Here is a 27,142-nt window from a genome sequence, read left to right as displayed (position 1 = left end):
AAAATGATATCTGCAATTGTTAAAATAGGGTAGGAAGCATTTATTAGATAAACACAAGTGGCTAAAAAAAAAAAAAAAAACACAAGTGGCTAAAAATACATGGGAAAGACTATTAGTATGATTGAAATGGATTTAAAAGGATTTAAAATATGCCCTTAGATTCAATTGAATGGACTCAGAAAAATATATCAAATTACTTTACATAAACAGTATCTCCTTTGCTATATGCTATTTAGTCTGACCTATAATGCATGCTTACTGGAGTACTTTTAGGGTCTGCTACACCACTCAAATATGCTAGATAACTTAGCAAAGGAGAGCATTTAAAAGGTGAAAATTTGCATTTTCCTCCAATAAGTAATGTTAATAAAGAGTAATAACATGCTTTGCCTTTATCTCTCTTTTCCAAAGAGGTCTGTAGTTGGTAAATAAATTAAATCAGCCTACCACCAACTTAGACTAACTGATGCAATTTCTATACACAAAAACTTGGCCTAAAGAAATATTATGGCACTATTAAAGTTATATAATAAGGCCCCAAGAACTCAAATATATTCTAGGAAAATCTGTCGTAAGCAAGTTCTTTTGTGGGACTTAAGAATAATTTGATGAACTTTAAAATAACTCCCCTGTGACTATTTTGTGAACATAGGACTAAAGAATGATGATTTTCCTATACACTTTTTTAACGCTAACATTGAATAGTTTTAATTTTCAGAGCCAAAGGCACTGCTTCTAGTAATATTCCTGAATACCAGTCTGAATACATAAATATGATTTTAAAAAATAGACAATCTAATTTGTAAAATTCTTAAGTGAGCCCTTACATTTAATTTTTGCTACAATCTCTGTATACCTAATATGGCAAAGAAATGTAAATGCTCAATAGATACTTGATGACTAATCATGACTTACTGGTAGTATTAGCAAAACTGAAAGTATAAACAACCAAATAAGAATAACAACCATATCAACTTCAATTCTTTGGACATTAAAATCAATTACAGACTTTCAAGCTCAAAGCATGTTTTTTAAACCTTCATTTGGCACTCTGAGCTTTCAAGTAGAAAACAAAATACACACAGCATAATCAAGACCCAAGTCCTTTAAAACTGTACCACTAATATTTTTAACAGGATTAAGAATCTTGTTTTTACATTCATGATGAATTAGCTTTCTCATGAATAGACCAGGCAATAGAAGTCACTTCTTTTAATACATAATCATATATTTTACTTTGCTCATGTGTTCAAAGATGTTATCTTATTTGCAAGTTAATAAGGCAAAGGCATTTAATAAGCCAGAAATATCAGTATTCACTGGAGATAGTAGAAATAATACCACACAATAGAAAGCTTATTGAAATTTAACTATATAGTCATAAACCTCTGATATCAACATCCAACTTTAAATTCATTCAATAGTGACTGATGATACTGTAAAGGACTTGTTCCAAACTGCCAGTTTCCCTCTCCCTTTACTTTCCCCTACTAAGTGGATATTCTAAGGAAGATGTTCCATTTGGGCTGTTGGAGGAAAGAAACAGAATGAAAGATTCTGCCATTCAGAATTTGTCAGAATAAAAATGCCTTTCAGTAGGCTGGATTCTGTTAGAGGTTAAGATATATTTTCCCAAGAAATAACCTTATAAATAGTACACAGATTCCTACATTAATCCACATGTCTATTTGACTCTCAATTCAGTTAAACCATAGTGTTATTTCAATTTTGAACATTAGTCTAGAAATCTGGTCACCGTTTTTAAAGTTATTATCATGGAAACTGCTTTGCCCCATCTATAAGTTAGTGAGTGCTTATAGAGTGACATATAATAGAATTTAAGGGCAATATGATGATGGGATTCACCACAAGCTACCCCAAAATATGGCATCTTAGCATGTTGAATAATTTAAACTGAATAATTTTGAGAAAATGGCAGAATCAAGATGGTTTCTTTGTCGTTTCCCCACTCTTCACCCCTAATATAGTTCATAAGAGTTGTCCTCCTTGTACCCCAAAGAAAGAAGCATCCTTATCTCCAAGACGGAGGGATATTGAGAAGAATCAGGACAAATAGCTCCTTTAAGTTTCCCTCAGTTTACTACTCTTAGCTCATAATCTTTGCTCTTTCATATTTCTTCATGACTGTCCTCCCTTCATCAAACCTAGTATAAAAACATTCAAGTTTAACGATTTATTTGGATTTTTATTTCCTTAAGAAGGCTCTGTAAAACTTACATTATATAAATTGGTATGCTTCTCTCCTATTAATCTGTCTTTGTCAGTTTAATTTTCAGACACAATCAGGGACCCTAAGAGGATTGAGGAAAACTTTTTCTTATTCTAAAATAACAATTACCATAAAAGAGCACTATTCTTATGATTCTGGAGAAGAGGAGAAAACTGGAGAAGTCAGTCAACTGGTTGAATGAAAAGAAAGACATCTCAAAAACAGATATTCATATATACAATAGTCAATATACTTTGACAATGGTTAGGAAGAAGCAGCAAGGCATGAATGTACAAATGTTGATGTTAACTTAGGTCTAGTTGATAGTGTGCTAATACTTGATTTTTCAGTCAAGTTGTGACTAATAACCATAATGCAAAACATATTTTACTGTGTGACAAGTGTTGTAGATGATATGCCTCACTGTTAGTTCAAATTAAAAATAATTTTATCTTTGGACCTTTGGTATAACAATCAGTATTGATAATAATGATAATTCTCATTGAGTACTTATTCATATCTGGCACTACACCAAGCAGTATTAAATGATTCAATAGTTAAGGTCCCCCTAAAATGGTGGGATCATTCCATTTTATAGTAACATGACATGCAGGCAAGTTAACTTGTCTAAGATTACAAAGCCAGTAAGAGGCAGGACTGGGTTTCAAATCTAGGGCTGGGATTCAAGTGTAGCCCAATCTGAAACTTTTAAGTACTATGCTGAATTGATCTTTAGTAAGTTTACTTCAGTATTGTGAGAAAACCAGCAAAACATTAGTAATAGCCAAAGCATGAACATTTTTAGAATATGGTGAGAACCTGGTTAAACTTCTAATTCTTTCAGAAAAACTAGGAGTTTATTAAAAAAATAAAATAAAAACAACCTTTACATTCTCAACTTTGAAAATCACGTGGTACACATGAGGCTATTTAGAGATTTTAATATCAAAGAAAAAGGCAATAAGGAGAATTCCCAAATGGCTTAAAAGTACTGAACTATGTAAAAGCAAAGACAGAATTATCTCTCCCAGAGATACAGTATCTAGTTGTATATGTAGTTGATATAGTTGTACCTAGGAGATATAACTCTAGGAGAGAATTAAGCCCTAATACATTATACATCCATTGTATGTAATGAATTAACTTTTATGAATCTAGAATGGCAACATTTCACTGGAGCTTGAGAAAACAGTCACACAAATCACTTCTTATTCTGTGGTTTGGATCATGAATGCTAGTTGAGAAAGAAAGTGCTTTTTTTTTGTAGTAGAGGGCTGTAATTGAATATTTTTTGTTTTTAAAATTTTATTTAAATTCAGTTAGTTAACATACAGTGTAATAGTTTCAGGTGTACAATATGCTGATCCAATATGCTGTACATCCCTACAACACCCAGTGCTCATCACAAGTGCACATACTCCTTAATCCCAATTGCTTTTTTTTCCCCCTTCGCTCATTTGTTTTGTTTCTTAAATTCATGTATCAGTGAAATCATCTGGTATTTGTCTCTCTTTGACTTATTTCACTTAGCATAATACTCTCTAGCACCATCCATGTCATTGCACACGGCAAATTTTATTATTTTTATGAGGCTGAGAAATATTCTAGTGTGTGTGTGTGTGTGTGTGTGTGTATAATTTGGCTATTGTATATAATGCTGCTATAAACATTGAGGTGCATGAATGCCTTTGAATTAGTATTTTTGTATTCTTTGGGTAAATACCTGTAGTGCTTTTGAGAGGAGAAAAAAAGGGAACCAGAGAAAACTGATAACTCCATTTGCTGAAATCTAGGTTAAGCATTTCATTGTACCCAAATCCATGTTTGTGTGAACAAGCAAAGAAAGTTTACATTGCTGGTAGTCAAGAAGATATCTTAATGTTTAAAAATTAGAGCAGGACTGGTGGTAAACCAAACCTGTCTGTAAATCTGTGAGTATGAACCAAAACAGGATATGACCATGAGCTATTTAGAATTCATTAAACCTATGTAATTTATTGGAAGTTGTGTAAGTCTGCATTTGTATTATCCGCCATAGAGAAGAGACAATTGGGTTAAGAAAGAAGAAGAGAAATGAGACAAAATGCTGGTCTTTGGTACATAAGGGCACATGAAGAAAAAGAAGGATAAGCATCAGCCCAGTATAGAGTAAAATTCACTTTGATTTAAATTTCCCTCACTACTGGATTTAGGAACAATAAAAACAAAAAAGACCACTGGATATTTATTTATTTAAATAATTTATTTACTCATGAAAGACACAGAGAAAGAAAGAGAGAGAGAGAGAGGCAGAGGGAGAAGCAGGCTCCATGCAGTGAGCCCGATGTGGGACTCGATCCCAGGTCCCCAGGATCACACCCTGGGCTGCAGGTGGCGCTAAACTGCTGCGCCACCAAGGCTGCTCACCATTGGATATTTATGTTGATCCTTTTTTGACTTTGTGTTTCCATAACAGATGAAGAAGCTTTAATCAGAGGCCTATGTACAACTTATTTGTCAACAATAACACTAGATTCTGACTTCAATTTTGTTTAAAGCTAACTAAGGATACTTCCTACTGGCTTAACAATAAAGCTCAGCTTTCTATATTTTTTTGTGTATCAATCCTGATTCCCATCTGAATTCCCATCTGAATTTATGAGAATATTATTTTTTATAGACGTTAGTTCCCAGTGTTTTTCAAACAGGATATCAAGGAGACTCTTTGGGGTCACAGAGAATAAAGCTGTCCTACTCTAGGTAAACTTCAGGTGTCAACAATAGAGAGAAGGAAGAGTCAATTCTACAGTTTGAGATTCTCTTCTCTCCTGTAACACCCAAGGTCAATAAGGATTTAGAGTTGTAGAGATGGAGTAACTGATATTATTTGAGTCTATATTCAAGAAAAATTAGGCTGCTCTCCTGTTATTTGTTTATAAATGGAATATCAGAGTATACCGTAGGAACAGTCAGGCAGAGTAGAATTAAAATATTTTAGAAGTACTGACCTAGATTACTATATACTTTTAGAAATCAGAAAAATGCATGCAAATCTTAGGGACGTATTTGAAACTAGGTTCTAACTCTTGATCTAGTTAATATATGTTCATTAAATGCTCACTCTAGGGAAGCCCAGGTGGCTCAGCGGTTTAGTACTGCCTTCAGTCCAGGGCCTGATCCTAGAGATCTGGGATTGAGTCCCATGTTGGGCTCCCCGCATGGAGCCTGCTTCTCCCTCTGCCTGTGTCTCTGCCTCTCTCTCTCTCTCTGTCTCATGAATAAATAAATAAAATTAAAAAAAAATGCTCACTCTATGCTAGATAGGGGAAAGAAGTAAAAACCCAAAAGGAGATAAGTCAATGTCTTTACCCAACCAAGTTTCATAATCTAATGACAGTGAATGCTATTATAAATATACCCATTAGGTGATAGTTAAATATCACTCATTCAATCACTCACTCAATCTACACTTACTGAATACCTACTGTTTGCCCAAATTGATCTAGCTTCTGATTTCTGATTTACAGGTAAAAAAAAAAAAAAAAAAAAAGCAGCCTCTGGTCTCCAGGAGCTCACGATACATTAAAGACAATTAGGTAAACATATAATTATAACACATCATGATAAATGCAGTGATAGAAGTTAGTATAAACTGCTATGAGGATATGCATGGGATGCTCCTAATTTAGGTGAGGGTAGGAGCTGGGTGGAGATTATCAGGAAAGACTTCCTGGAGCTGGGATGTATGAGTAGAATTTTAAGGGACAATTTCAATTTAGGTAGTTGAAGAAAAAGGGGAAAATCAGAGAAAAAGGCAAGTGTAATTCACAGATATGAGGGACCCTGGCAACTGGGAAATGGCAAAAAGGGTGGCTGAAGCTAATTTTGACCACGATAGGGGGTGGTAAGAGGAATACTTGATGAGGTAAGTAAGGGCCAATTCCTTAGGGTTATGGAGAGCTACTGAAAGACTTTAAGAAGAGGAATAGCAAGATTACATTAATATTCTAACAAGTTCATTCTGGTGAGCAATGTAAAGCTATATTAGAGATAGTCACAGAGTAAACGATGAGAGTAGAGAAACTAGTTTGGAGATTAATGTAGTAATCCAGATGAGAAATCCAACTAAATCACTGGAAGTAGTTCTGGAGAGAAGGGCATAGGTTATAGAGATACAAAAGGGCAGAATCTAGGGAAGAGGACTTAGTTTATGATTGGTCATAAGGGATAATAAAATAACATCCAGGTTTCCAGTCTGAGTCATTGCATAGTGTTATATATTGAAATAGTGAATGAAGGAACAGATTTGGGAGCTGGATTATGTTCAAGGTGCTTATAACTTTGGAGATAAGGTCTATAGATAGTAGATGCCAAGGTAGTTACTGTATTGTAACAGTAATATATATGAAGCTCCTAGAATTACCCTTGACCAAAGTAAATGCTGTATAAATAAAAGCAATAATGATCATAAATGGTGATGATCATTTTTAAAAAATATTTTATTTATTTATTCATGAAAGACAGAGAGAGAGAGAGAGAGGGAGAGAGAGAGAAAGGCAGAGAGAGATACAGGCAGAGGGAGAAGCAGGCTCCGCTCAGGGACTCAATTCAGGATCCAGGGATCATGTCCTGAGCCAAGGCAGACTGCTCAACCGCTGAGCCACCCAGGCATCTCAGGTGATCATTATTATAACAATGGTTGATTATGAGATTATTTGTGGTGATAAAACCGTTGTGGATCTATGCTTTCTAATACAGTAGCCACTAGCCACATTGACTACTAAGCACTTGATGTGTGGCTGCTGCATAAAGAAACTAAATTTTAATGGAATTAATTTTAATGAATTTAATTTTAAAAGTACATGTGACTACTGGCTACAGTGCTGGACAATGCAGATATATAGTGAGAAATGAAATGAGAATCTGAGAGTGAATCAAATTGATCATCAACATGTAAGGAACAGTAGTAAAATAGTCAAATAGGCAGGAGGAAAAGCAGTATAGAGTAGTACTGTCTATAAGCACAGTTGAAATTCTCTTCAGAGGATGATTAGACGTAAGGAGGAGTTGGTAGAAGTGGTTTTCTGGAGGAAGGTAGAATGGAGCTATGAAGTGTAGGAGGGCATTTCAGAATGACAAAATAGCTCAGATAATGGCTAACAAGACAGAAGGAGTATAACAAGAAGGTTTCCCTTGACTGGAGTGGTAGGGAATAAATGGCCAATTGCCCTTGTTTGCGAGGGACAGAGAGGGTTCCTGGAATGCAGAACTTTCAGTTTTAAACCAATAATGCTAGGATGTGGTACCATTAGTACTAAAATCAGGAAAGTCCTGGGCAAACTGGGAGGAGTTGGTCATTAGAAAATAATATTAGATAAATAGCAGCTGGCCAAAGTATAAAGGATGTTGGGAGAGAGTCATAGAGGCATTTACTCTTGATACAACAGCTCAGCTGTAGGCCAGTATAGATTTTTTGATTAGAGAACTGATGGAAATTAAAGTAGTGCTTAGGAAGATTAGTCTGATTTAAGAAGAAAGAAGGACTAACAAAGAGAATCCAATTGTTTAGCTACTGTAATAATCCAAGTCTGAGATGATTAGAGCTTACTTATCCAACGAGAAGAAATATAAATTAACTCTATGTCCCAGGGACTCTATTAGATTTTACATAAATTACAATTCTCCCTGCAACCCAGATGTAGAAACTTTATAACTTTAGAAAAGTTGATTGATTTGTTTAGGTATTCACTCACCATTTCCTAAGTATTTTTTGAATGCCTCCTATAGGATTTGTCAAGCTCATTGTTTTATGAAAGCCAGGATTTGAAAGTAGATCTGGCTACAAGGTTCATTGTATGTATTAGAAGAATTAAAAGGAGACAGTTCTTTGTCAAATATATGCATAGCCTATATCTTATTTTTAAGACACTTAAATCAACAACTTAATAAACTTGTTATCTATGCATTAATATTTCCTCATCTTAAACTTCAAAATTCTCATGCCTTTTCATTGACGACCTTTTTGTATTTCAAATGATCAGAGTAGATGTGGCAGTATAAGAGGACAAGCAGAAAATTCACTAGTGCCAACTACAATAGTTTGTTTAAAAAACCTTTTTATTACGGAAATTTAAAAATGTATGCCCAAGTAGAGAGAAGTACCTATAATCTTTTTTTTTTTAAATGGCAATCAATTTTTTTTCCAAGAATGTTTTGATTAGATAGATTTATTAAATTTTCCTGTCAAATGTGCTTTTCCATTACCTTCATAGCTGGTCACTTATTTGGATGTAAAAGAAAAGTATGTACTTAATTTTCTTATTTATTTATTTTTGTTTAGAGCCAGAGGGAGAGGTGAGGGGAGGGGCAGAGGGTGAGGGATAGAAAGAATCTTAAACAGGGTCCACACCCAGTGGGACTCCATCTCCCAACCCTGAGATCTTGACCTGAGCCAAAATCAAGAGTCTGACACTGAAGGGGAGGTGGGCAGGGGGTGGGGGTGACTGGGTGGCAGGCACTGAGGTGGGCACTTGACAGGATGAACACTGGGTGTTATTCTGTATGTTGGCAAATTGAACACCAATAAAAAATAAATTTATTATTAAAAAAAAAGTCTGGACAATCCACTGACATACCCAGATGCCCTCTTAATTTTCTTATTTTGATCTGAACAATTTATATACTCTAATTACTTTTTAAAAATTCAAAGGTGAAGTAGGAGTCAGGAAAAATTGGTAAGCAGCAGTTGTAATGTTTTTAAAAGATTCCATTTCTAACAGATTTCTTCACATCTCAAATTTCAACTATTATGTACAAACAGAATGAAAACAGTAAACATAAGAGTGACAGGAAAGAGTGGAACACCACAGAAAACTTACTAAAATAAATAACAGATTATTTAAAGATTTTCTAAGTAAGATTTTGTAAAGCAGAAAATCTTCATGGTCACTTCACAGTGTAGAATCTTTATTTTATTAGTTTCTTCCAATGTAAATAGTTTGTAGTTCTGCTGGTGGTTCAAAAATAACCCTATTTTTTCTTTCCTAAGAGGAAATGTTGCAGTATTTAAAATCTAGTTTTTTTCCTTCTCTTCCATTTTTCCCTCCTCTCTGGAATATGTAGATGTACTATCTGCAATTCAACTGAAGTTGCCATTTGCAGAAGCTCTAAACTATCTTGGTTAGCCAAGGTTTGTTTAGATCAGAACTGGTGTTCTAAAAGTGTGTTGGGTTCAAAGGGCAACTGTTTTGCATGCTCCAACTTAAAAATGCCACTGTTTCTTTAGGTAGCTAACAATTCTTAGGCATTAAAATGAAAATAAAATTAAATTTTGGTCTCTGTCAACATTAAAAATCAATTTAACTTCAAAATTTCAAATTATCTAAATCAATCTTGCTACTGGGAAATCTAAGTCATTAAAGATAAGGGTGTAAAGGCTTCAATTATTATTATTATTTTTAAATTTACTGTTACATATCATAAAAGACATATCTAGTATATATTTCAGCTTTTCAAATAAATCAGAAAGAGTACTATTTCTACAAGGAGATAGTACTAATTCTGGTTTTTGTCTAAGCTAAGTGAATTCTGACGTAATTTTATCAAAGGATTTTAAATAATTAACACTGCTGGAACAATGCTGAGCAAAGCTGAAATTAGCTGGGAATTTGGAAGGTGAGTTCTTTCTTTTTTACCTTGGCTTGAGTATGAACAACCTGTGACATTGATCTCATTTACATTCATGATATCCTATGCATTCTAAATGTGAAACCAACTCCAAACGTTAAGACATAGCTAGCAGATTATAATTACATTTAAAGAAGAAATAGTAGGTGTTTATAAATATTTATTGAATGACTAAATATAAGAAAAATAAGAATAATAAATTATAAGAGGGAAGTCTTTCGAATATTTCCTTGAATTAATGCTTTTTATCTTATAGATACAGCTATATCCTCTCATAAAACCAAAAACTATATGATCAACCTGAACCATGTAAATATATACTATGAAAATATAAGACTATTGCATGCTATGAGAGCAGATGACTTTTAATAACTCCTGAACAGCAGAAAGCATGGTATTTAAGAAAAAATAATTTTTTACACTCATTTGGAAGCTTTATGACTTAAGGCAAGATAGCTAACCTCTTTGAGCTCAGTTTTCTGGTTTGTAAAATCAGGATTATGATAATATCTTCTCTAAATAACTGTAGTGAAGACTAATTGAAATAAGATAAGTGAGATGTCAAACACAGAACTGGTCATATAGTAAGTGAATTTTAATTTTTACAAAGAGGCTATCACTACATGGAGTATAATATTTGCTACCCAGTATCAGTCAGGTAAGGTTAGAAATTATCGTGTTCTTCAAAAACTTACAGATAGACTCATTTTTGAATATGGCTTATTTTTTGTTCTTATGAATGTCACAGAAGATAGTGACATGAAATTGATAAAATCAATATGCTACATTAGGTACTGAAGAATTTATTCCTTTAGTAGTAAGGTCAGTGAAGATGGTATAAACATGAGAGGAAAAAGAGATTGAGCTATGGAAGGTCTGGCTACCTCCACTGATGCTATAAAATAAAAAATACACTTAACCAACAGTCCCATCAAGAGGTTTCCATATGAAAAACTGAATCATTAGGAGATTTCTTGAAATTCTAATTATTAAGACTCATAGTCTAAAATTTTATTAAACAAGTGTTTACCAATTTAAGATGCAATAGAAAAAATTATGGAAGGTTATTCTGTCCAGAGGGTTATCAAGAATATTAGATTCTCAAAGGACTTCTACATGGTATTATTGGTCTTCAGAGTATCATAAATTAAACATAAACACCACCTATGGAGTCCACAGAGATGTGGCATTGGGAATATAAAAACCCTACCACAAATGACAAAAAGAGAAACACATTTCATGACAAATAAATAAAGCTAATGTGTCACAATGAAAGTAACAAATCCAGATAAAGCCAGGGTTCATTGAAGAGCTGAGAGAGCTATGGAGCAAATGCTATAGCATACACAATCCCATCCCTCCCAGGAGCCAGTTCCACATTCCAACCTGAGAACCCTCCTATACACATGCTGTTACAGAGAAAGTAATACCCTGATGGATGCTGTAGGCTGTGATTGAAGATGATGCCAATGGTAGACTTCTTATACACTCTCATGGGAAATGGAGAATTGCCTGGATGAAGTGTCAGAAAGAAATGGGTTATATATTTTTACACTGGGAATAATAATCCTGGGGAATTAAGAAAAGACCTATGGAAAATGTGATGAGATGAAATTAATCTTGTCTCTCAAAAGTCTGCTGATACCACAAGTAATTGATTTGCCTTTCATTATTTTCCTTTCCCTACAGATATACATTCCAAGAAGAAACTAATTCTCTACAAAATCTGTTTTAAGAGAGAAAAAAAGCTAAAATAGCTATAATTTGCAAAGGAAAAAATTAAAGAAGTTGGCTGTAATACTGTTGATTCAATAAATTCAACCTTGTGAGACTACTAGTTTAGTCATGCTATTTCTTTTAAAGTCAAAAGATGCTATCCTGCCTGTGGTTCTGCATACACTACCTGGAAAGATAGTGCTATCTTTCTGTGTTTTGCATGACATTTTTGAGATAATATTTCTGCTCTCAGAATTAAGCTAACAGTACTGGCCTGTTCATGGTAATGACAGTGGCCTGCACAAACTAAATATGTGTAGAATATGTGTTTTGTCTATAAAAAAAATAAGATCTAAAAATTCATAGGATATTACAGTCCTTTTTTTTACTAGTCATATTTTGAGGCACAAATACTCTTTTCTCTTAGTTACTTGAAAGTGCCCCTGCTTTGGAAAGTAGACTTAAGGAGATTCAAAATATGTTACTATTTCAATGAATCTGTTTCACAAAAACATGTGCTATGGTTTTATATGGTAAGAATAAGAAATTAGACCCTTAAAAAAAGCAAAAATCATAGCTTAAATGTCATGTAAAATATTTTGTTAAAAGAACATGAATCTCATCAGTGATTATAAAATTAATCTTCCAGTTTATAAGAACCTTATAAAAATACAAGTATCAAGGAAACTATTTTCCTGAGTAACCTAATGAGTTTTTTAAAAAGGAATGAATCTTCCATTTTTTACAAAAATAGGGAAATCATATTAACTTTTCATTTAATAGCTATTTTGGGATGCTGTGTCTATGGTAATGGGACCAGATTGTCACTAATTTAATGTATATCTTCAGCTATCAGAGAGACCAACACAGGCCTATAAACCAGAATCTTTGTCTTTAGTCAATATTAGTTTAATAGCAAATTACCTGGCTCAAAGAAATGTTTATGGAATTAAGGTGGTGGTAACAATCAAGCTGGCTGTTCAGACTTAAATCATTTCTACATGATATAGTGACTGCCAAAAAAAAGTTACTCAGAAAACAGTATGGTATAAAAATATAGACATTTCCTCCTGAAACAGCTAACTTTTTCCCTTCAGTACCCTCATCCCTTTCAGCCAAGTGCAAAGTGCAAGGCAAAATAAATTAAGGCAAAAGGAAAATAAAATAAAAATGGTGAGGGCGAGCATGTTGTTGACCATGTAAGATAATACGTGCAAAGTATACCTCAGATACACTATAGGTAGATGAGCACGAGGGAAGCCGAGCCTGGTTTTGCAGTGAGGAAAAGAAAACACTGTTAAAGAGGAAATGATAGCATAGTAAGGGTCTCAGAAGATTAGATGGCTCCATCACCAACACATTTGCCAGATAACAAAACAGCCTTATTAGCAGATCCTTAAGTTTGAAATTTCAAGGTTCAAGCTGTTTCAGGAGAAAGAACCTTGGGATACAAAAATACCTAGCTTAAAAAAAAATCCATTATGGAGACTCCCTCTGATCAGATCTGGTGTGATCTTGCTGAGAAGATGCTCATTAAGGTTAATTAGAAAGGAGAACATTGGTCATTTTTCTCCTGTGGTACTACACTGATCTTCGCTGGTTTAGTAACACCAGCAAACTATATGTGAGATTTATAGGATGAGGGCTCTACTGTACATCTTCATATATTTTTAAAGAGGGCACCAGAGTTGGCTCAGTATTTCGATTCTGATGTCCTGTTCCTATTATTCCATTTGGAGTACTACTAAATCTTCATTAATATAGTCATATATTAATATATATATATCAATAAAAACACCATTGGAGACATAAAAACTGAAACACAAAACTCTTGTCCAAACCTATTTTTTATCAAAATATTTCAATGATTTTTTAAAAGTTATTTTATACTCAAAAACATGTTTAATCTTCATGCTTTGAACTGATAATTTTCTGGCTTGTCTTACTTTCTAGATTATCACACTGCCACATTCAATTCTTGTTAAATTTTTAAGTATGCATTCTCTAGTTACAAATTCTTCATGAAGTTATAAAATACAAAGTTAGGGTGGGGAAATGAAGGTACAGAAGATGGCACAGTGAAGGAATCAGAAATGCTCTTATTATCTGATTTGTTCTTTGATTGTATTTCTAGCACCCAGCACAGCAGAATATAGTAGGTGCTCAATAAGTGTTTAATGAATAAGTGAATATAAAACTCTTTTTCTTCTATCTTTAAAAAACTGAACTGTGTGAAATAATGTTAAGAAAATTTTCTATTTACCAACACAAATATCTGTGATAAAATTTTATCACTGCCCTTAATAGGTTTCTTTGAAGTATTTTCTAAAATATGGTCAATTCTATACATATTAAGAAATCAAATATTTTTTCCAACCATATACATATCTAATTTTCTTCAGCAAGGTGTTAGTTCTAAGAAAACTTTGCTCTGCATGCATGTTTGTTCTGTCTCTATATATCCATAAAACTGAAAACTTTATCTTTCAAAACAGTTTGAGTCTTATCTTTTCCCTCCCCTCACTTCTCCATTTTTTATTACTAGGGAAATTTACTGTTACTAAAGGAGATCTTTTATTAGTGCCTTATTTTTGCATAAAAGTCAATTCTGAGAATGGCAATTCCGCAATAAGCATTAAATACCTCACAGTGTGTGTCATTTCCACTTCCATGATGTCTTAGGTACTGTAGGCAATTTTATAAGTATTAGATGAGAATTTTTTGTTCTAAACACAGATAGGTTTTTGTTATTCAGTAGAAGTGAAGCCTCAGAATTGTATTAACTATAAATGTTAAGCAAATTCCAATAAAGTGAAGGGTAGCAAAATTAGCCTGTTTTCCAAACAGATAATACTAAAGTTGATTTACTGTCATTTTCATCATTACTGTAGACTGGTCATATTTATAAGACATCATCTACCAAGATACTCAGGATGTTACATAATTATTATAAATTAAAGAGTAAATAAATGCATATTATTAATATGAGTTAGTGCCAAAACATCAAACAAGGAGTACTTATTAGGAGGCTCAAATAATATTCTATAAAAGACTCTAAAATTTGTCTGAGAAAGTAGAGTATACAAACTGATGTTTACCTATTTAAAAGCTACTGGATGTTTATGTAAGGACTAGTGTTCCAGCTATTCTTCCTTACTTCAATCAAAGTTGGCTAATTCAATGTAGATGCCTTTTAGATATGGTGTATTTCATCATGTCAGGGTGTCTTTACCAGTTGTACAAAATTTCCTATAGATGGTATGATTTTTCAGTGCAATTAAATATGAGAAATCAAAAGGTGGTCTTATTTTTATAAGACCTAATGAAGCAATAAACAAAAATGTGGTGTATAGGAAAAATACTCCAAAAACATATTTTTAAAAAGTTTAAGAGAGCAAGATTGGAACTTATCTTTTTACTCTAAATATATGTGGGAGGCTCCTCAAAGAATTATTATTTATAATCTATACTTTATCCACAGGACAGTTCTATATTTGAATGTTTTATGTTTAATGTTTAATTCCATGGTACGTTTACTCTGTGTGTGTGTGTGTGTGTGTGTGTGTGTGTCTGTATGATGTGAAAAAAAGAGTAGCTAGAAAAAAAATGGCAAACAGATGAATAAAAATGTAAAGGTAGACGATTTTAGGGTATTAACTCTTTTAGATATATGATTCCAGGCAGAATAATCTGAAACCACCACCCCCCAAATTGAGCAGCTCTTCTTTCCTCAAGCTCTAAAATGAAGATAATTTTACAAGGCCTCTATTATAATAACTTCTCTGTCATTGTCATTTTGACACACTAGCAGGTTGTAGCAGGTCTCAATAAACTTTTTCTGTAAATAGATAGTAAACATTTCTGGCTTTGTGTGCCATATGGTCTTTGCTATAACTGTTCACCTCTGCTTTGTAGTGCAAAAGCAGCCACAGATTATATGAAAATGAATGAATGTGGCTGTGTTTCAATAAAACTTTATTTTTGGACACTGAAATTTGAGTTTCATATGCTTTTAACATGTCATGTAAAATGATTTAAAAATGCAAAAATCATTCCTAGCTTGCAGGCCCACAAAGAGAAACAGGATTTGGCCAAGGGGCTATAGTTGGCTGACCCCTAAGTAACACCATTAATTTGATGAATATAAAAATGCAAAAAAAGCTCCAAAACACTTTATGTGCCAATAGTCTGTTTTCCTAAGTCATTTTCCCTTTTATTGTTTGTCAAGCCTTTAAAAATTAACATATTTGGTTACCCAAAACCTATCTATATATTTGTAGCTGAATAGAAATTTACTATCACATTACATGACTGAATGAAAACATAAAATTTGTGGCTTTGTGGTATTTTATTCTTCCTTTCTTGTCTTTCTACTTGTCTTTATTTTATGAGCATTTATCTTCTTTTTCTCTGAATATTTTAACACTCAAGCTTTTCAGGGCCCCATCACTCTTTAACTAATTACCTTCAACTCTGCAAACTTACATTGACTTTTATTATCTAAATAAAGTATTAGAGTTTGTATTATCTTATGTTTTCCAATTCTCAACACTGTTTACACTGTTTTTCAACCTTAAGCCTAACTTTTAACATTCTTCTGACTAGATTAATGTATTTGCTTATTTTTTTCCTTTAATTTAAATTCAATTAGCCAACACAGTACATCATTAGTTTCAGATGTAGAGTTCCGTAATTAACTCATCAGTTGCATATAATACCCAGTGCATATTACACCATGTGCCCTCCTTAATGCCCATCACCCAAATACTCCATCCCCTCATCTTCCTCCCTTCCAGCAACCCTGTTTGGTTTCTTATAGTTAAGAGTTTTTCATGGTTTGTCTTGCTCTCTGATTCTTTTCCATTCAGTTTTCCCTCCCTTCCCCTATTATCCTCTGTGCTATTTCTTATATTCCACATGAGTGAAACCATAGGATAATTGTCTTTCTGATTGATTTATTTCATTCAGCATAATACCCTCTTGTTCCATCCACATCGACGTGAATGGTAAGATTTCATCCTTTTTGATGGCTGAGTAATATTCCATTTGTGTGTGTGTGCGTATGTGTGTGTGTACCACATCTTCCAAAATATAATTTTTTTCTTTATGTGGGATTATTTTCCCACCATTCTCAACAAATTAGTCTAAGGATCTGTAGTAACTTTTCAGCCATTAAATTAGGCAAACTCTGCTTACCAGATGATAATTTGTAAAGGTACAAGATGATAGCTTTATTATTATTAAAATTGTTAAAAACTCTTTTGGGGCTCGGAATACTTCTGCTTTGTATCATGTATAGAAAATGATGATACATTATTAATTTATAATTCAAGAATCTGACATATCCTACTTTTTGCTATAGAGTTGCCAGTGTAGGATAAAGTATATTTTCATTTGAGAAATAAAATTTAATATTATTCCAAAAGCTATATCTTAGAATATTCTACCTTATCATTGTCTGTAATAAGTAAGGATGCAGGATTCTTTTCTCTCTTAAAAATAATGTGTCATATAGATGATACCAATTGAAGCTTTAATGATTTAATTAAATACTTATCCCAAACATTTGAATGATGTCTCATTTTTCCAACTATTAAATAAAATATTTAAGTGCACACTCGGTTCTGAATCTTTCAACCTACTGAATTATTTAGAAATGTTTCAATGAATTAAAAGGCACTGGCATACTTGCTTTTGTGTTTAGATGCTTACAATAAATTTTCACAAAATGGAATGGTCATTCCATGCTGATTTATCTCATTTTAGAAACAAAATATGTTTAAATAAATAGCTTATGGAACTGAGAATAGCTTTATTCTGCTTCTAAGCAACAATTTTTAACATGCAAGGCTTATTTTAAGGCATTTTGGGGTAATGAAAATTAGAAGGGGAGAAACTGAACATTCAGCTAAGTATTTGATATGCGTCTTCTCTAAGCTGAACTCTCTAAAGACACAATTTGACTTTTGATAGTTTTCTTCTCCAAAATTTTCTAGTTAATGAAAATCTTAGAATGATATACCTCATATTCAGTCTTTTTTAGAAAAAAAGATAATCAGAACAAAATGTGACCCAGTGAAATGAAACAAAAGATGAACACATTGGAGTTAGTCATTAATATATTGTACCATGCAGTACAGGTGTTGACAAAAAGAAATTGAAAAGTGGCATGATATAACTCAATTTTTGAAGCATAAAACTTTTAATTTAATTCTAATCTAACACTAACTCCTTTCCATATAGACTTTAACAAGTCTCAACTTTCTAGTCTTGGTTTGACAGGAAAAAAAATCACTTCTCATGATTGGTTACAAAGAATTTGACACTAAAGACATTTATTAATATTGTCAGAATCTTTTTAGGGCTTTCTAGAATAATATTCAGGTATGTTTAGACTGAATCAATCATAAAATTCATACTAATCTTTTTTTAAAGATAGTGGAATAAATTCTGGGAGTGGTTATGGATGACCTTTCAAATTCTGTAAGAATATGCATAGAAAGGAACGACTGGCTCACAAGAAAGTAGAAAATGAGACACTTGCATTAATTGTTAAATCACTTAATTTAGAAATGAGAAATGAGTGATTAATACTATAAAAACAACTTTAGACTGTAGTAATCAGAAATTTAGTATAGAAATATATATAACTATGTATGGTACATAAATTAAAAACATGCTGAGAAGCCAGAGAATTATCATATCACTATAATTGTTTATTCTACTCTTTGTAACAAAACTATTATAGCAATATGAATTAAATGTATGGCAATAATCTTGGGAGAAGTAAATCTAGGGTGGGATTGATAGAAACTTTTTCAAAGCTGCAGGAATGGAATATCAGAGTTAAATAGAGCTAGGAATTATTTACTGTAATAATTTACCTTTTCTTCTGCCATTTTTACACCATCTACCGTTTTAGAGATTTTATTTCCATTTCTCTTGAAAAGACATATTCAGGAGAAGGACTAAGCATTCAGAGTCTGAGCTATGGGTCACAAAAAATACCATTGTTAGTACTGCCTATCTGACACAGATGTGGCTTTACATATGTACAGTATGGAGTGGCTTTAAGTTATCGTTCTCTTTCAAAGAGTTGCCTTAGGTATATTAGCCTTTATCTCAAGTTTTTATAAGATGTTATATGACATTGAAGATGTTTACTGCCTAAATTTTTTAAACAAAAAAATCTTATAGCTATTCCCAAAGAGTTTGAATTAAGAGAAGTCTATTAACTTAGAAAAATGTGTCTACTTGCCAGATTACCTATGATGATACTTTAACATTAATCACTTTCCTTGACAAATGGAATCGAATCATCAAAACTCTGTCACTTGGATCTAGCCAATAATTTATAATCCTGCTGACAAATCCCACAAGGGGCAGATGACATGGTCAATGGAAAAGCTCCAAGTGAAGTCTCATGAAAAGATTCTCAGAAAATTATACAATTGTGTAAGAAACAGATTTTGAAAAGAAAATTTTTATTTTGCACTGGAGCCATAAGTTTATTAAATCAATTACAGTGTTATGTGGCTTAAGTGTCTTCTGCCCTGCCAATTTAATCTTTAGTTCATACATGTGAGCATGAAGCTGCAGCTAGGAAAGAAAGAAAGAGGGAGAAAAGAGACAGAAAGTAAAAAAGATGGAATGAGAGGACAAACCAATCAGCTTTGGCATTACCAGTCACCAGAAGTTTAGGGAAAAAAAAATCACCAAGTGAAATCGTACATTTACTCTGAGAGAGTATCCTTTCACATTGCCTTCTAGGTGATCTCTGAGCTCCTCCAGCTTTCGATGGAGCTACATGTAAACATCAGAAAATGAATTGAAAAAGCAACTTGTTCTCTTTTCAGTTTTCCTTTTTCCTTTTAAAAATAAGATCATAGCGTTATACATTTCTCACTGCCTTTGGAAAACCATTCAAAACATCAATGATCTTTGTATAACACAAGAATACATGCTCAATAAACCCGTGACTAGGAAGCCAAGATCTTATTTTAATTGTAGCATCTTTTCACCAAAGTGTTGGAGAAAACAAATACTGTAACTATCCTTATAATCCACTAGAGAGGCACATTAAAATTTTCTATTTGGTAGAAATATGGAGTAACAATATTTATAAATTATGAAATTTGCCTTTCTTTATCAAAGAAAGCAGTTTTTGATTTAAGGCTGAAACCATATTAAAGTAAACATATTGAACTCGAACATGTATCTTTGATCTTATATATATACATGTGTATATACATAATCATACTGTATATACACTTAAAAATAATAATCACACAATTATAAGTTGAAGCTCTATACAGCCAAAAGCTGAACTCTAAGATAATTAAACACACGCGCACTTGCACACTCAATCCAGTTTATTGCAGATGGTGCTGCACTTATGGATGCCAGTTTATCTTTATTTCACTATCAATAATTTCTAAGAAGTTATGTCACACTTCACTTTTTCACTTGAATCTGACTCATAATCCATAGTCTAAACAACAATGGACTATCTTCCTTTAAAGACAAAGGTAAAATATGACAGATACCTCACAAATAGACAGTGAGGAATGCTACTGATATATCATTGGGACACATAGCTTGTATTTTTCTGACTGAATAATTTTAACTTGCCTTGATTTTGAAACAGGCATATAATCAACACTTCCCATCCCCTCTCATTATTCTTAGTGAAAAAACATTAAAAACAAAACAAAACAAAAACACTACCCAAAATACAGCAGTGTTAGAGAACAGAGAAGATGGCTTGTCTGGAATAAAGGACACAAACATACTACACATCCTCATCCATGTGCACCTATGTGCGTGCACACACACAAATAAATAAACAACAACAAAAAAGTAAAAATAAGAAGGCAGAAGAGGCAAGGAGAGGAAGGAGTGCAGAAGTTAGTGCTTCATAAATTGTTACATGGAAATAAATAGGAGGTGTATAAAATTTTGAATTGACTTAATATTAGGCCTCAAGGTAGTTATTGAATTTTGAGACATCCCAATGTAGTGAACTGTCTGTCAGTTTGATTAACAGTTACTATTGCTGTTAGGACAAATGGGATTGAGATATAAGTAGTAGTTAATTTGGGGGGAAATTCATCTACACATTTTAAAAGTCCAGCAAATTTTCTAACTTATATTTATGGTGGCAGCATTTAAAGTGATCATTGGCTAAGTCTCTTGTTTCTAAAGGGTGATAACTGGCTTACCTTTTCATTGTGATTGAATGTTAGAGTATCGAGTACCCAAATATATTGATCAAATAGATATTTAACAACTAGCAAATGGGACCATTGGATCAGAAATTTTTAAATTGTGTATTAGAAGATCATATACACAAATGGGCAAACATTTAGATATATGGTTTCTATTGATTGTTATGTCAGTTTTTTTACTTAAAAAATCAAAGGGGATTAAAAGTATTTAAACACTATTAAGTTATATGTGAGCCCATTATACCAGCATCATATAAATTTTTTTCTAATTCTTAAGATTTTATATATATATATATATATATGTATATATATATATATATAATATGTAATACATGAACTAACTCATAATAATTATTTTTTCTGGAATGAACTACAAATTGTAATGACACTAAAATAACATTTAGTTACTTTTTATAAAAAAAAGCAAAAAAGGGAGATAATATTCTGAAAACAAATATTAGTTCTCTGTGTAACAGGAACTTAACACATAGTGACATCAGTCAGAGGAACGGTTTACTCTAGAACCCCAAATTATAGGCACCTGTAATAAGACAGTTGCCCTTTCTCTTGTTTGTGGTGCCATTCAAAGCTAGTTATTTGGCAGCTTGCCTTCAGCTGGTTGCTCTATGTGTAGCTGAAACAAACAAACAAAAAATGACCCAACAGCCAATAAAAATATTAAAATAAAAAAAAATGGGATGGTGAAAAATGGAAAAAGCCCCCTTCCTCCCACCACCCTCCAAAAAGGAAGAAGTGTAGGCTATAGACGAAATCTTGCCAAAAAATGTTAGAAACATATTTACTTTGAGGGATCCAACTCTACTAGCAACTCCTTTGCTTTCATCCGGCCGTCTAATTTGCTACAATGAGGGAAGATGGGTAAAAAAGACAGAATAAAGAAAAAGTGAACTTAAAAAATTTTCTACACATTAATAAGTAAAACATGCAAAAACATCATTTGACTCTTTGAGGTATCTCTTAGGAAGCCAAGGAGTTAACTAACCCAGAGGCTATACGACATGCTCTGCAAATAGGCTGGTCACTAGAATTGTCTTTATTATAGCACTATTCCTGAGATTAGGAAATGGGCACTTACTTTTGGTTATCTTGGGGACTTCTGATGTAGCAGTATCTGGAGGAGTGTTACATTTGCATTTGGTTTATGAAAAACAAAGAATTACAAATATACCTATGCAGAGAACTTTGTCTCTTTAAGTGTTATAGTGTCTATTTCATTGTAATATCAGAAAACATCAATGGTATGACTAAAACATGAGTGTTCCCTAAGTGGAAAGATCAGTTCTAACAAGCATCATTCTTGATAGGTGACAGAGTGAAGCTCCTCTGCTTGCTGACCCAAGCACTGAGGTTTTACAGCTGTCACTGAGATTCCCAATTAAACAATTGTGCTGCCCAACCAGAAAATTTTAATGCCAGACCAATGTTAAATAGATTCACTCCCTCAAAACTTTAATTTCAGTTGAATTTTCCTTTTGGGTAAGACAGGGAAAACTAAAACTATTTACAAAACTGGTTTCACATCACTATATACATGAAATAAGGAAGATTCTCAACACAAAGTGTTTCATTAGATGAAGTTACCAATTAGATTTTTTTCTTTTTCACAGAGCTGTAATAAGAACTAATATTTGGTTAGCGAGGAAGACAAACCAAAAAAGTAGGGGAAAAGGGTGAGGAAGCTTCAGACCAAGTGCTTTTATGCTATGGGTCCTACCTGTGCAGAATGATGGTCTCCATTCAGACTAGCATAGGTTAAGTTAGTTGTGATGCTCCTGGTTTTGTTTTTGTTTTTGTTTTTAGGACACAGAAGAGGAAGCATCAATGTGATGTGATACTAGGTTCCCAGTGTCAAAGTCCTCAGGAAAAATAAGAAACCTGACCATACTAGAAAATTATATTTCCTGGAGGCAGGCTATAGATCATCTTATCCCTTTCAGGATCTCTCTGGTAGTGTATGGAGATTGCTTAGGAATAATACTGAGAAAAGTGAATTTTTCTTTTAAAAAAAAGCATCTTGGTACATAAGAATTATGTCAATTATGTTTTACTTGATAAAGTTCTTACTAATTCTTCAGCATTACCTACATGTTATATACCCAAAAGATAATCACCAATTCTCATTATTCTTAGTCTAACCTAATTCTTAAAATTAGAAACAATGGATACTAATTAGAATGGTAACACCATAAGATAGGGCTTCTGAATGGGCAGTGAATTTATAATTTCTAGTCTTTCTCTAGTGCTATTTTCTTTGATCTCAGAGAACATCTTTATAACAAAAACTATTTCCCATTTTAAGTGGAGACTCACTATATCGTGATTATAAATAGGTAATTCCTACTAAAAAATACAGTCAAATGCCTCATGCTGCTTTCTGAAAACTTTCAGAAACTGAAGATTTTCAGAATTGTTATCTAGTAACAAGTGATCACCATTTTCTACATTGTCTTTTATTTCTAGAAGGCTTAAAATTCATTAACTTTGGCAACATGAGATACCTTCCTCAAGGTTGTTAATGACAAATCTAGGAACAACACCCACAGTTCCTGACTTCTAGTTTAAAGTTGTATTCCCTTTATAGGCCTGGAAATAAATAGGTTGGAAAAAATTGATGCTTATAAGAAGATGTATATGAATACATCTCTATCTTGTGTGTTTATATGTCTCTCTTTCCACTGATAGAATAAATTTAATGTATTTATTTATGGAAGAAGTTTTCCTAAACCATTTCAGATCCAAATGCAAGTGCAAGTACAGAAACTTAATGAGTTATAAGAAAAGTCACCCATGATCTCTAAATGTGAAACATAAACTATAACCAATTTATTTTTTATTTATTTTTTATAATACCAATTTAAATAAAGATTTGGGAACAGAAAGCTCAAGCTCACCTGTCAATACTTGACATCAATTTTCTGTATATAAATCTGACTTAATAAATTTGAAACTGTCATAAAAAAGAAGACTTAGAAAACCAATGTGGTTATTATCAAAGCCAGAAGTGGTTGTAATTCAAGTGTTATGTGATTTTTTGTGTGTGTGTGTGGCTCTCGAACCAGGTATGCAAGCAGATACTGAAAAACTTGAAAAAGAATTTGAAAAAGATTTGTCTTATAAACTAATATTTGATAAACTAGAGAAAAGCAACATCAATAGATTTTAGTTTAATACTCTCATTTATTCTAGTCAAACCTTAATCATCAATTATGATGGGGTAGTGTAAATAAAAGAAATTCATAGCTAATCCAAATGCCTGATTATTACTTTTCTTTGATAAGAAGTTAATCACAAAAGATTAGCATTTGGATGACATAAATTACTCTTCATGATAATTATAAAAGCCTTATATCATTAGCTAATTTTATGCACATTTGTCTATGAGGCTAAACATTCTGCATCAGTAACTAAAAGATGTTAAATTGCAAATGTTTTTATTACATATAGGATCGTTGCAATATAAATGAAGTTGAGAATTGGATGTAAAGAATTGTGGGGCTTATGTTTGGCTAAGATTATTAGTTCATATATTTGAAAATTAAAATGTTGCAAAACAAAAAAATGTTATCACTAATAATTTTTCTACCCTGAAGAAAACATTTTATAAGTATTTCATTGAGATCTCAAAAAATATAATCAGAGGGTCAAAAACATTTTAACTTTCTATTCAGCCTGTCAGCTAGAATATATATAACAAAATATCTATTAAAAATAGTCTGAAAATAGTGCAATGTATCACCTCTTTTGCAACCTTCCAGGAATCTTTTGTCAGAGATTAATTATGGAGGAATCTATCCTCAAGGACTAATTACCAAGATGTGGCCTATAAAGCAGTGAAGATGACTCTGCAATACGTATTTACCGTTTTTATAAGAACTTGAATTCTAGAAATATGCAACAAAAGAAACTGCTTGGATGCTAATACAATACGGGTTGTTGATTACCTTTGATTTAGCCCTATTCTCTACACCTGAGCTTACTGTAAAATCATTTCCACTGTTAACAAGGTAGAAAATTATCCTATCCCATCCTCACCTCTCTTGCCAATAAGTAGTTGTAAATGTTTTATTTGTTTTATTATTATTATTATTATTATTATTATTATTATTATTATTATTATTTTTATGATAGTCACACACAGAGAGAGAGAGAGAGAGAGGCAGAAACATAGGCAGAGGGAGAAGCAGGCTCCATACACCGGGAGCCCGACGTGGGATTCGATCCCGGGTCTCCAGGATCGCGCCCTGGGCCAAAGGCAGGCGCCAAACCGCTGCGCCACCCAGGGATCCCTAAATGTTTTTTTTTTTTTTTTTAATTTTTATTTATTTATTTATGATAGTCACAGAGAGAGAGAGAGGCAGAGACACAGGCAGAGGGAGAAGCAGGCTCCATGCACCGGGAGCCCGACGTGGGATTCGATCCCGGGTCTCCAGGATCGCGCCCTGGGCCAAAGGCAGGCGCCATACCGCTGCACCACCCAGGGATCCCGATCCCTAAATGTTTTATTTGTATTAAGCAAACATGCAGATTTTGGAATAGAAACTCAACTTTTTATTAATTTTTTAAATAAACTATAAAATGAAATAAATGTTAGGCTTGTAAAAGCCACACTAATTTAGGTGCCCATATCATTGGGTGTATGTATTTATCCTTCTCTTCAGTTACTATAGATTTGTGAAAAAATTTGACAAAAGATTGTACATATTCTGTGTTTGAACTCAGGGGTATTCTGGAGACATATCAATAGAAAAATGCTCTGCTACTATTAAATTCTCTTTCAGGTCTTTTTATTAAAATTAGGCTCTCATTTATGGAATGTCTTCTTTCTCTCATGATATTTTTTTTTATTAATTTGAATTAAAATGACACAGATTAAACAAATATTTTTCCTTTCTTTTCACCCTAGGAATTGAATTACTTTATTTTTAGAATTACCTAATTTACATTCAGAACTACCTTGAGAGATAAATATTTCTAACCCTATTTTATTATGCTTTTTTTTTTTAAAGTATGGCTATCATTGAGAGGAATTAAAACTTTTTTCTTAGAAATTGTTTATCTTCTAATCATTACCACTCAGGATATATCGGTAAGCTATATTGTTTCTGGTAGTTATGATTTGGAGGAGATTTTTAAAAATATTTTACTTGAGAGTAGATTTTTTAAAAAGATTTTATTTATTTATTCATGAGAGACACAGAGAGAGAGGCAGAGACATAGGCAGAGGGAGAAGCAGGCTCCATGCAGGGAGCCCGATGTGGGACTTGATCCCGGCACTCTGGGATCACAACCTGAGCCAATGGCAGATGCTCAATTGCTGACCCACTCAGGTGTCCAGATTTTTTTTTTTAAGATCTTATTTATTTATTCATGAGAGACACAGAGAGAGGCAGAGACATAGGCAGAGGGAGAAGCAGGCTTCCCACAAGGAGCCTAAGGCGGCACTCGATCCCAGACCCTGGGATCACACTCTGAGCCAAAGGCAGATGCTCAACCTCTGAGCCACCTAGGCATCCCAAAAATATTTTACTTTGAGAGCTCAAAATTTAATACATTTGTAAATAAATACTTTTTGGGATCTGGTTAATAATACTTCATTTCACTATGCTTTAGCTCTTTCAATAAAACTATTGCTTCATCATAAAACAATTCAGTTTCATTTGTGATTTATTAAGGCAAAGTAAAAAAGAGGGAAGGAAGAAATGAAAGGAAGATAAGTGATAATTATATGTCAAGGAAAAAGAAACACTTTAATGGATTTCTGGAGAAAAGCAATATGATAATAAACTAAACTAACAAAAGGATTGAGAAGATCAAGGAAAGAGTTGCAAGGTTAAGGAAATGAGAAGTCAAAAACCAGAATCTTGGTAGCAAGTCATACATAGACCCACCAACCTATTTCATCCTTAAAAAATTTTTTTATCCTTAGGAAATCCTTCATTTTTAAGGATCTGATTTCTCATGGTATATTAACATTTGAAATTATTTATTTATAGTTTATTATGGATTTAATTTTGATCTTTAAGTTTCTATAATAGCTTTGATTCTAAAACAATCTATACAAAATTAGACTTTAAAGCAAGTTATTTCCTGCCAGAGCTTATTAATGTAATCCATGTTCTTTTTTTCCAAATTTCTTAACTCTCTAAAAAGAAATTATGAAGTCCATAAATGGTGTGATATAAAAGAGTTATTAGGCACTTTGAAATAACTTTTAAGTAGTATAGTGTATGTTATTAAGAATTATTTATTATTTGTGTATGAAACAGAAGAAAATTTATTTTCA

At 32.9% G+C, this 27,142-nt stretch overlaps 1 protein-coding gene across 14 annotated transcripts in view; it reads right to left on the bottom strand.

Annotated features, from left to right (window-relative positions):
• GPHN (gephyrin) overlaps nucleotides 1–27,142 on the bottom strand; it is a 620,043-nt gene that overhangs the window by 167,409 nt on the left and 425,492 nt on the right. For 9 of the 14 annotated variants that reach the window (XM_077909682.1, XM_077909670.1, XM_077909675.1 and 6 more), the window contains one exon: nucleotides 21,642–21,698. The exons of the other annotated variants lie outside the window; for them this stretch is intronic. In XM_077909682.1, coding sequence (XP_077765808.1) covers nucleotides 21,642–21,698 — 57 coding nt within the window. The remainder of the gene's footprint in view (nucleotides 1–21,641; nucleotides 21,699–27,142) is intronic. 14 annotated transcript variants of the gene reach the window in all.

This window comes from Canis aureus, chromosome 9 (genome assembly GCF_053574225.1).
Source record: "Canis aureus isolate CA01 chromosome 9, VMU_Caureus_v.1.0, whole genome shotgun sequence".
NCBI lineage: Eukaryota > Metazoa > Chordata > Mammalia > Carnivora > Canidae > Canis > Canis aureus.
Note: the sequence above shows the minus strand (reverse complement) of the source record. Positions and strands in the feature narration are given on the sequence as shown.